At 39.1% G+C, this 12,365-nt stretch overlaps 1 protein-coding gene and 1 pseudogene across 1 annotated transcript; one reads left to right on the top strand and one right to left on the bottom strand.

The window, feature by feature from the left end:
- Window positions 1–2,641: 2,641 nt before the first annotated feature.
- Window positions 2,642–6,491, bottom strand: LOC104850045 (olfactory receptor 4A47-like; the record flags this gene model as incomplete). The annotated part of the gene is made up of 2 exons (XM_019204952.1): window positions 6,446–6,491; window positions 2,642–3,217 (listed from the first exon to the last, which is right to left on the bottom strand). Coding segments are annotated over exons 1-2 (622 nt in total), but the record flags the coding sequence as incomplete, so codon positions are not given.
- Window positions 6,492–10,183: 3,692 nt separating this feature from the next.
- LOC104850043 lies at window positions 10,184–11,147 on the top strand (annotated as a pseudogene).
- The last annotated feature ends 1,218 nt before the right edge of the window (window positions 11,148–12,365 follow it).

Below are 12,365 nucleotides of genomic sequence, written 5' to 3'. Positions count from 1 at the left end.
ACATGAAACAGTTCTCAATTTGAATAAGTATCAGAAAAATACAAATCCAAAGTCCTGAAATATCTCACCTCACATCTGTTAGAATGGCTACTATGGAACATATTCTAGATAACAAATGTCAATGAGGAAGCAGAGAAAGGACAACCTTGTGCACTCTTGTTGGAACTCTCAGGTGGGACAGTGACTTTAGAAGACAGTATGGAGAGTCCTCAAAAAACAAAAGTAGAATGACCATATCATTTAGGAACCCTACTTCTGTATAGTCATTAAACAGCCCCTAAAAGTATCTTGTGTAGATCTGCACATCTACGTTCATAGGACCTTTATTCATGAAAACCAACACCTGAAAACAGAAATGTATATCACTCAATAATGGATAACCAGAGGGACACATATGTAATGTGCATATAACTATAATCCAATTATACTATATGTTACAATATACAATAAGTTGGTAGGTAATATATCATATAGTACCTTGGTTCACAAATGCTTCCATTCATGTACAATTTGGTTTATGACCAGAAGCATTCAGTAAAATTTTGCTCTCTTTTGCAAGCTTAACATAGAGTGTGGAACACAAGCAGAGCCATCTTCACCAGAAGTGTGGAACAAATTAAGTGTGTGAACTCAGGTACCACTGATAGATGGCTATCATGTTACTTACAATAATCGTAAACTGCTAGAGCAGCCATCGCTCCAGCGCCAGGAGGGCTGCCTGGGCCCTGGTCCACCGCGGGAAGGATAGCCACGCCCTCTCCTGCTGGGAGCTGCCATTGCTCCAGTGCCAGGAAGATAGCCGTATGGGCACCCCTGAACCCCCACGACTCTCCTAACTTCCCCCCCTCTGCGCACACTCTCAAACCTCCTGATTTTGCCAGTCTTTGGATCCATCTGCAGAGGCAGAGGTAGTCATAAAGGGTATTTTTCTGACACATTTATTGGGCAGATGCTTTTAAGAGAATGAGAAAACAAATATAGAGGCAACATATGTGCAAATCACAAAGATGATGGAGAATTTGTTTCCTGGATGTATAAGAAACTCAACTTTCAGTAGTAAGAATTCAATACATAATTAGCAAAAAATCCACTTAAACAAGACAAATAAAAGAAAACTAAGGGTTGGGTATTTAGCTCAGTTCCACCACCTGCTTTGGAAGCATAAGGGCCTGAGTTAGATCCCCAGTACCCCCCCAAAATGAAAATAAACAAACAAAAAAGAAAACTAAGCACATGGAAAGATGCCCAATATCATTAGTCATTTAAAAATGAAAATTAAGGCCATAAAAAAATGTCACTGCACACCAATTTAGATGACTAAAATTTAAAGGCTTCTTCCATGCCAAGTTCTGACAAGGAGAGAGACAGCCTGAAAATATAATTTTTGTTAGCTGGGAAAAAAGGTGAGTACTTTGGAAAACAGTTTGGCCATTTCCTACAGTATGTCAAATATACACTTACCAATAACCCATGTTTTCTATTCCTAGATATTTACTCATGTAATGAAAACTTATGATTAAGTGAAAGCTTATGTATTCACATATGTTTTATATTATTGTGTTAAAACAGATGCATTCATAATTTCAAATATCTTCAATGAACCAAAATATATCTAATTTGCAAAGGGGATTAAAAGGGTCAAAGAAACTGTGGTATATCTGTGAAATTTAACACCATTTGGCAGTAAAAATGAATGATCTATTAATGTATGTAGGAATACTCAGAGACCTCAAAAGCTTTATAAGAAGGCACCAGATTCAAAGGGCAATATACTGTGTGGCTCATATTTATTAATGCAACATTTTGGGAAAGGAAAATTAGGAGGCTAGAGTTTTCAGGGACATAATGGAAGGAGACAAATTGACTACAAAAAGTAAAAGAAAATATTTTAGGGTAATGAATATCTAAAACATTTGACTGTGATGGTTCCGTGACAGTGGGTACTTGTCAGAACAGTACAGTTCCAACTCTTATGGCTTTCTGAAACAAAGTATCACACTGTAATAAAGAAGGTGAATCTGCTTTCCTCATCAAGTGGATGTCATGTTTTTAAAAAGCTATTCACCGTTATTTTTATTTGAACACAGTATCACCTTCTATCCAAGAGCTCTGAACTAATATTACATAGATTTAGAACCTTAGAAGTAATCCCAAAACAAAGTGCTTAAATCGGGTAACAAATCTGCTATACTGATCAAATAATGAATATGACAAGTTCAAATCTTGTATTTTAGTCCCAGAAATTATCTGAGCATTAGACACTTTCCTTTCTCATGAGTGTGGGGCCTAGAAATTTCCAAAAGTAGCTTCTTTCTTCTCTGCAAATAAAGCAGCCACTTTTGTAAAAGTCCCACTTTAATCTAAACTGAGAGGAACAGCAAGCTAGAAGGTACACTGTGCTTAGGTTTATCTTTATCTTCACTTTAAGAAAACAAAAAGCAGTGCTTTTCACCACATCTTCCACAAACTGTACTACAATAGCTACAACACAAAGGAAAACTTCTTCTTTAATGGTTTTATATAAATACAGATAGAGACCTAAACAATCTGGTGAGGTGACAGCATCATTCTTTGTTAGGATTTACTGCAAGTTTCTTACATTAGAATTAATAACACCTTCTCCTGATATTTAAATTCTTACACCACAGTTTTGTCATAGAATTTTGGATCTCTGTATTTCTCAAAGTGTATATTAAAGGATTTAACGTAGGAGTAACCAGTGTATAAAAAATTGTTATGAATTTATCAAAGTGAAAGGTGGAGACAGGCCTGGCATACATGAAAATACATGGAACAAAAAAGAGGACAACCACGGTTATGTGGGAGTCGCAGGTAGAAAGGGCCTTGGGCCTCCCTTCCTGACTGTGAGTCTTAAGGGAGTTGAGGATGATTCCATAGGAGATGAGGAGGAGGATGAAGACAGCCACACAGATGGCTCCACCGCTGGCCACCACGGTGAGGCCAATAAAGTAGATGTCAGTGCAGGCAAGCTCCAGTAATGGGTACATGTCACAGGCAAAGTGATCAATGACATTGGGACCACAGAAGGGGAGACTGTACACAAACGCAAGTTGAATCACAGAGTGTGCAAATCCTCCAGTCCAGGACACTACCAAAAAAAGGATGCAAACCCTTTGGTTCATGATGGTCAGATAGTGCAGAGGGGCTTTGAAACTGGCAAGAGCAAAAGTAATTTTCCAGTATTCTACATAGCTTTCTGGTCATAGAAAAAGAGAGAGAAATGAATTAGTGAATGTTCTTGAGTCCTGGTTTCTTTGTATGTGAAATGAAAATAATGAATTAGTATCTCCAAAGCCATTCAATTCTCAATATCTAATATTTTATTATTTTTATATATTTATAAATCAAAGCCTGGCATCCACTTACTTGAATTCCTTGAAAACTCTAGTTAAAATACAATGTAAAACTAGGATAATTACTCTGCTTAGAATGAAACCATGTGATAATGAATTTCCAGTGTGTGACTTGTTTTTTTATATTTATTGAGTTTATTGTTACATTTTAGGCACACCTTAGGATCACATTATCACTGGGAATTTGTTCCTGCGAGCCTGGCATCCACTTACTTGAATTCCTTGAAAACTCTAGTTAAAATACAATGTAAAACTAGGATAATTACTCTGCTTAGAATGAAACCATGTGATAATGAATTTCCAGTGTGTGACTTGTTTTTTTATATTTATTGAGTTTATTGTTACATTTTAGGCACACCTTAGGATCACATTATCACTGGGAATTTGTTCCTGCGAGTGATCTGTCTTGGTTCTTATTTTTTCCCCTTTCCCCTGCCCTCCTTCACCCTCTTCCCCCCGCCCCATATACATAAGCTTTGTTTCTGCCTTTCCCTTCTTCAATTACTTCTATTGAAGTTTGTTCAGGAAGTCCTTGTCTGTGCCTGTGGCTTCAAGTGTCTTGCTATGTTACTGTCTAGCCGTTTCAAAGCTTCTGGGATTATATCCAAGCCTTTGACCCACTTTGATTGGATTTTAGTAGAGGGTGAGAGATACAGATCTAATGTATACATGTGGATAACCAGTCCTCTCAGACCATTTATTACAGAAACTGTCTTCTCTCCAGTGTGGGCTTCTGTCCCCTTTACCAAAAATCAAATAACCTCCAGTGAATGTATGCATTGTATGCAGTAGCATGAGCTAAGATGAGCAATAGCAGCAAGAGTGAGCATCAGGATGGAGAAACAGAGGAGAAAGGAGGCAGGGGGGAGAACAGAAGGGAATTAAAAAAAGAAACAAGCTGTGGTGTGCCTAGGTACCCATTCCCCAAGTAGCTGTAGACTGCAAGCACTGCAAACACGTACGAATAAAGATAGTTTGAAAATCAGATGGCTGAAGCTGCATGAGTTTTTTTTTTTTTATATATCTTCTGTCCCATTTCATTGGTTTATTTTAGTGCCAGTAACATGCTGTTTTTGTTACTATAGCTTCATAGTTTAACTTGAAATCAGGAATCGTGGTGCCTTCTTTTCATTTTTTATTCAGTATTATTTAGGCTCTGATGGTTCTTTTCTAGTTCCATGTAAATTTTAGAACTTCTTTTGGTCCTAAGAATGTTGTTTGTTTGTTTGTTTGTTTTGTTTGTTTTTGGTACCAGAGATCAAACTTGGGACCTTGCACTTGTGAAGCAGGTGTGGTGCCACTGAGCTGCATCCTCAGCCCTGTGGTTGTTTTAATAGGGATTGCATTAAATCAATGGATCATTTTTGGTAAAATTGCCATTTTAATGGTATTGATTCTGCCTGTCTAGGAAAAGGGATGTTTTGAATTATAGTTTTACAACTTACTAGTTACATTATCCTGGGTAAATAGAATAAACCATTCTTTTCCTTAGCTTTTCAGTGAATTAGACATGCACTTATCCCATAGGGTTATTTTACAGTTAATATGAACATAGTCTACATAATGCATAATCAGTGTGTATTGTCTTTTAATAGTGAGTTTAAAGCGGATTAGAAATACTGTTTGAGTGGGGATAGTAATGTGTTATCAAGTGACTCAGGAAAATAAGCAAGTTGATGATTCTTAACTTGTGTGAGAGGGAAGATGAGAAATTCTCAGAAGATACCATCCTTTGAATTCCCAAGTGCTTTTCAGAGCCATGTTTTATACCTCTGTAAGTCAGGATGAGAGGCAGTCTTTAAAGCCTTTGAAGGGGAACACGGAGGAAAGATCCCACTGCTTAGGTAAGTTTTGTGCTTTAGAGACCGTGGAGCAGGGCCAGATGAGAACTGAGGCCAGAGAGACTGGAATTATGCCTTCAGGTTCGCTAACACCATGTCCTAGAGTACGGGGTTGAGCCTCTTGGTGTCTCAGTTTTCCCATCTGAAACAGTCATTTGCATTTTGAAGTGATAGGAAGGAAACTCAGGTAGAAGTTCCCCTATTAGGCAGTTAGAATGCTATATTCTCTTTATCTCCAGCATAAGTAAGCTAGAGGTATTACACAGTGATGAAAGAGGTAAACACATTAGGGTCATTTATGTGTGTGTGTGTGTGTGTGTGTGTGTGTGTGTGTGTGTGTGTGATGAATAGAGGTTGCTGACACTCACCTAGAAGACAATGTCTTTACAGAGAACTGTGTTGGGTGAACAACAGTGCTTCTGAGTAAATATGTTTCTGTCGGAAAATTAGATTTGATGTATATTTTAGAAATACAATAATGTGTGACAAACATTGTCTCTCTGTGCCTAATGTTAAAATTAACCACTGTCTCATGAGTGGTACATAGAATGTGTGTGTTAAATAGCTTACATTCACTTTGGTAAAGAAGAAAGCAATGATATTGGCTGGCTAAACACCATGTAGATAAATGATAGAGGAAAGTGGTATTATTTTAAATAATTCATTACTTTTGCCTTGTAGAACAACATGGTGATTTCAATAGTCATGGTTTCATGTCATCCCCCCTATAGAGTCCATGAAATATTTCACACTTGTAAAAAATTTGATGCAAATTATATCTACATTGAGACAAAGACTGTTTGTACCCTGATTTCACAGATGGAATAAGTAATACTTAGGATAAGGAAGTTCTTCAATGTTACTTAGTAGGCTGACATGCTAGCTTTACAATGAAATAAATAACAAAAGTAATAATTCTAAAAAATGTAGTTAATTTCCAGAATTGAATATTTTCTCTAACAAGTGCATGACTTGGGAAGTTGCTCTGAAAATGGGAGACTGGCTCAGTGATGGACACAAAATAGGTATGAAGGAGGCACCTGACACATGGGTTATTTTAATTTGCTTGATATGGAGTGTAAACAGGGGGAAATTACTCCAAAGCTTGCAATTATATCACTTGCAGAAAGCATTGTCACACAGTGAGACAATTTCATATGTAGAAGCCACAACTCACAACAGCATTTGCCTGAGGATGACACTCCACACGAAACACCCTGTTGGATTTACCTTCACAATACATTCCTCTCCCCATGACCACCCTGGTTCCAACCATCTTCATCTTCAGTGTCCCAGTGACACCCCAACTTGGCTCCCTGCTTCTGCCCCTGCTCTTCACTCAGTGGCCCATGTGACGCATCTGGCAGTTAAGTCAGATTCTGCCCTCCTGCTGTGGAAATCCTCCCAGAAGCTCTTCCACTTAGAGTGAAGTCCCAGCCCTTAGGGTCATCTAAAAAGATCTGCAAGGCCTGGCATGCAGCGTCCTGGCTGGCTCCATCCCAGCTGCTCCGCCTTAGTCATTAACTCTGGCTCCTCTCCCTCTCCAGGGATCCCCCTTGCTGGCATTTGTGTCTGGAGTCTTCCTCTAGGTGTCTCAGTTCTCCTTCCTTTCTCTTTATTACTGCATCTGAATGAAGCCTCTGTCAGCCTCATACAAAATGATCCCCCTCTTTGGACTCTGTTTCATGAGGGATGCTTTATTTTTCTCATAGTGTCTATTACAATCTGCCAAACTATGCAGCTCCTTTTTTGAAAAAAGTTGCTGTCCTCTGTCTCTTTCTCTTAGGAGATGAAGGTAGACTTTGTCCATATTCTTTAATGCTATTATCTCTACTTTGTAGTGTGCCAGGTGTATGTACAAGTAGATAAGAAGAATTTGGATGTGACCTTGTACACAAATCATTAAACAGACATTGAAACTATGTATCCCATTTAAGTAGCCCCCATGTGTGGGCACACACATACACACACACACTCAAGCATTGACATGCACTCACCCTGTGGTCAAACCGACATAATTCATTCCAGATCTTGGTTTTATTTTGATTGATAAAAATACTCACTTTAGGGCTGAGAGTTTAGCTCAGTGGTGCTGCCACCTACCTCGCAAGCGCAAGGTCCTGAATTTGAACCCCAGTACAAAAAAAAAAAAAAAAAAAAAGAAAAGAAAGAAAAATAGAAAAGAAAAGAAAACTCACATGAGTGGGAGATTCACTAAAAAAAATTCTTTAATTCCATAATTTATTTTCATTCTATTTCAAGTAGAAATAAATCCCAAATATAGCAAAAAAGAATTATTCATGGTGAAACAACACACATGGTAAGAATATGTGTATCTTTAGGATTCTTGAAATTTTATCTGTAATTTTAGCATAAGTAGACAGACTTTTCAAGAAATGGAGCAAAATCACTAGTCTCATAAAATATAAAATGGACCCGACCAAGATTTTACTTAGTTTTCTAACTAGTGAAAAGAGATTAAGCATTAATTGGTCTAAAGGAGAACAATGCACCACACTTTGTTGTTCAGTTGGGGATTTGTGATGCATTTACAAATAAATTCAAATACTTTTCATGCAATTCTTGGGAAAGTCAATAGAACTTCCGCCAGAAAACTTTTGTAGTTGTAGAAGCAATGATTTTTATTTACAGTACTATCATCTTCTACAACTTAAAAGATTTGAGAAATACTTTTATTTCACTTCAAGATAGCAAAAGGCACAGGTTTTGTAGACTCCTAGATTTCCATAACTCTAAGACAGTATCCTCATACTGAAGAAAAAAATCTACAAGTGATCTACAAATATGGTGACTGCTTAAATTTACCAAAAAATCCCACCACACTTGCAGATCCGTTTCCATTAATCCCTCTCCGAATGCACCCCTCAGCTTAGTACACACGTATCCCACTGTTCTAAGCACTTTCATTGTGGTTCTGAGGTTTTCCTTCCATCCTCGTTTTTGACTTTGGAGTAGAGCCAAAAGTCTCACAGCACCAGACTCAGGGAGCAGAGTGGATGAGGGCGCCCTGGAAAGGCTTTGAAAGCCCGCTTTTCCACTGCACAGCATACGAGCAGCAGATACTGTATCCCTGCATTTTTGCTAAATCTTATAAAGACACACACAACACTTCCCGAACTACTTCAGAAAGTGGCAAGGATGATGGGACGTGTGTTTGAAGCTAGGAGATGTATTTTGAAGGAGAGTAATGGCAAGGTGTCAGCTACCATAATATGGTCTAAAAATGTAAACACTTAACCACGTATTTTGACCATCCCTGTAGTCATCTTTATGTTCTATCCAGTCCTTCCCAAGAAAGACTTTTCAAGAACATATTTTTACAGTACCAGGGGCCTTCTCGCTGAGATTTGTTCCCAGTCTCACATCTGTATCTACATCTATATCCATATCTATCTCTTTTATTTATAACTTTCTAAAGATATGATCTGGCTACGTCACTAAATTGCCAAGGCTGAGACTGACTTACCTCAGCCTCCCAGAGAGGCACATACCACCATGCCTGGAGTAAGAAAGACTTCTAGGCCTGGGGTTTAGCTCAGTGGTGCAGCCACCTGCCTCACAAGTGGAAGGACCTGAGTTCGATCCCTGGTACCAAAAAAGAAAAAAGAGAGAAAATAAAAAAAGAAAGAAAGACTTCTAAAGTTGCACTGTGTAGTTTTCTTCTGGTAAGAAGTAAATGTATTTATTTAGCAGCTAAACTGCACAAGAAGGGCAAATAACTGTAGAATGAAATACGTATATGAAAAGGAAAACCACTTTCTCATTGACTTCTATTGGAGTCTGGACAAGAAATATGAAAATCGAAAAGAAAATTTGAAAAGAGTTAGATTAAGACTTTATCAATTAAACTTTGAGTTAAAAGAAACTAATAAGGGCAGGTAAAGCACTGCAGGGTCAGTAGCAGAGGGCAGCACTGCTGAAAGCCTGAGGTGGGGGGAAGGCGACTGTGGGGACAGGACAGGTCTGCAAGCCTTGTAAAGCTGCTCCCCAAAGAGGGGCACCCCTTAGGTGAAGTCTTAGTAGAAGGCACGCTTCCATCCAAACTGTGGGAGGCAGCCAGCCCAATAACCCCGACAGACTTTCTCTTCCTCCCTGACTCCTACATTCAGCTGCCACTGCACATGGGAAGGAGGTTCGGAGCTGGGAAAGTGACCGTGGGGACAGGCACAGTGTGACAGGCACGAAGGGGCATCCGTAGGATGGAAGGAATGGATCATTTGCATGTTAGTTTGGAGTTAGCTAGGGAAAAAACATAAGGCCAAGGAGGAACTAGAGTCTTCCAGCTTATGTATTCATTTAATTAATATTTATAAAATTCCTTATAACTCAGATTACTCTGAACCAAATTCTTTGTCAAAAGATAATTAACATGTTTGCAGTGCACAGTATCTCCACTCTTTGTGGGGAGTTGGTACATAGCACATTTTCATGCCTCATTTTCATCCCCTTTCCCTTCCTTCCCACCGGGCAGTTTCTTTGTAGCTTATGTAAGAGTTTCTAAATAGAGGAAGGGGTCGGGGAGCTGACTTTATACATCAACAGTGTGTGCAACTAGAATTGCAAAGGATCTTCCTAACTTTCTTAATGGCTGAGAAGGAGTCGGGTTTCTGCTCATGTCGGCTCCCTAGGCAGAGTTTTCCTTCGGGAAAGGCCTAGTGAAACTTGTCGAAGTGACCAGTGAAACCTGTGAACAGTGCTGTAAAAGGGGCTCCGGCACCCTTGTAAGAAATTGAGATGGGCAGGTGCAAAAGTTGTTCCAGTCTCCTATTATAAAACAGAAATCACAGTGTGTTTCTTCTCTTCTGGAAAACCACCAAGGAGAACAGCTCGCAGTACTAAGTTCCTTTGGTTTACCGATTATCCAGCACATGTTGGCTTATCACATTTGCTACGAAGGGTTCTGTTTTTACAGGTTAACTGACCACCCCTGAATTCAGCATTAGCATCGAAATGCAAGAAAACAGAAGGAATGTGACAGAATTCATTCTGAAGGGGCTGACACAGAATTCTAAGATGCAGAAAATTCTGTTCTTCGTGTTGCTCATCACCTACCTTGTCACTGTCTCTGGAAACCTGCTCATTGTTATCACTATAGTGTTCAGCCACAAGCTGGACTCCCCATTGTATTTTTTCCTGGCTTTCTTATCTCTGGTAGAGGCTTGCTATTCCTCTTCCATAATCCCTAAAATGCTAGTCGATTTGCTTTCTGACACAAAAGCTTTCTCATTCAGCATTTGCATGGTGCAGCTGTTTGTGGAACATTTCTTGGGAGGTTTGGAGATCGTTCTCCTCGTGGTCATGGCCTACGACCACTACGTGGCTATCTGCAGACCTCTGCGCTACGTGACCCTGATGAACCACAGCAAGTGCTGTGTCCTGGTGGGGCTGTGCTGGTCGATGGGGTTCCTCCGCTCCTTCGGGCAGATCCTAGTCACTTTCTGGCTCCCATTCTGCGGCCCCAACAGGATAGATCATTTCATGTGTGACATCTTCCCCCTGATACAGCTGGCTTGCACCGACCGCTTCCTTCTTGGGCTCTTGGTTGCTGTCAATGGCGGGGGACTGGCTATGATCACGTTTGTCATCTTGTTGCTGTTCTATGTGCGCCTCCTGCGCTCTTTGAGGACTTACAGATCCGAGGGGAGGAAAAAGGCCGTACAGCTCCGAGGGGAGGAAAAAGGCCCTCTCTACTTGTGGCTCCCACATCACGGTGGTCATCTTATTCTTTGTGCCTTGTATTTTTATGTATATGCGACCAGTAGCCACCTTTCACATGGATAAAGCCCTAACTGCATTCTATACTCTTGTCACTCCCCTGTTAAATCCTATTATTTACACAGTAAGGAACACAGAAGTATAAAACGCCATTAGAATGTTATGGAACAGGAACACAATTTTAGATAGTAAATAATGTCATATGAAATTTTTATTTAATTGCTTCATGATCTTCCCTATCTCTGGGCCCTAAATTCCCAAATCCTTCAGGGGACAGATGTTACTGAAACTGGACATTACTGGCCCATGTGCCGCTACTATGTTTTCCCTGCATATGCAAATCTAGGGTAAAGTCCAATTTATAAATTGAAGATATTAATGATAATAACAAAGCAGTTATAATAATACATTGTAATGAAATATCACACCTTGAAGCCTTATAAGCCGTTACTGTTTGCTTGATTATAAGTATTGTGTTACCATGACTGTTGACTTGAGAAACTTGTACAGTGTTGCTATGGGATAATGGATGTCACAAGCCAGACAGAGGGACGTGGCATGAGATGTCTTCACACTACTAAATGTGACATACACTTTGTAATTTATGAAGGGTTTCTGGAGTTTTCCATACAGCATCTGTGGACCAGGTTGACCATGGAACTATGGGGAAATGAAGATAATCGGACTTGAAATCTTTTCTTTGATCTCTTACTTGACTCTAAAAACATTTTAGCAAGGTTCACATTGTGCTCATTCCTGTGGCAAAGATGAAGGAAAAAATTAAAGTTCAAAATGTTAAGTAACCAGCCCAACACCAGAGACAGAGCCAGTGTCAGATTTGCATTCTAGAGACAATTTGATAGCCTTTCAATGGACAGCATCGAGCACCATATTTTTTATTTTATAGAAAGACAGCATTTAGGTCAGAATATTTCTTGTTTTCTAGAAAATTGAAAAAAATTTCTTTTCAGATTGCAGAAGTGCGCAACACGCCTGCATTTACAGGCAGTTTCAGAAATCTGCGCTACCTCCTTTCATGAAAGCCTGGGGTGAATTTTAGAAGAAAGCTGCTTCTCACGATCTCAGCAGACGCACAATGTATCTGACTTTAAAATTACATGAGTTTTTTGTTCTGCTGAGTAAAAGTCCAGTGATTTTAAAATTTGATTTAAACCTATGTGAAATTTTATTTTTCCCACAAGATCACAACCACCTTACAACACTGAAATCTACTGTTCTTATTGTATAGAAAAAAAAGAGAAATCAGAAAAGTTAAATGACTAAATCATAGAACATGTACATACTCCTTGAACAAAAATACTATTCTTATTCCATTTCCTTTGATGCTTTGCTTATATAAAATTGTTTGGGCCTAATATTTGATTATGGTTTACTTTATAAAATATTCTTGGTT

The sequence above is a fragment of the Fukomys damarensis genome, unplaced genomic scaffold, assembly GCF_012274545.1.
Source record: "Fukomys damarensis isolate Sample0158 unplaced genomic scaffold, DMR_v1.0_HiC HiC_scaffold_27340, whole genome shotgun sequence".
Lineage (NCBI taxonomy): Eukaryota > Metazoa > Chordata > Mammalia > Rodentia > Bathyergidae > Fukomys > Fukomys damarensis.
The sequence above is the reverse complement of the archived record's forward strand: the minus strand, read 5'-3'. Positions and strand labels throughout refer to the sequence as shown.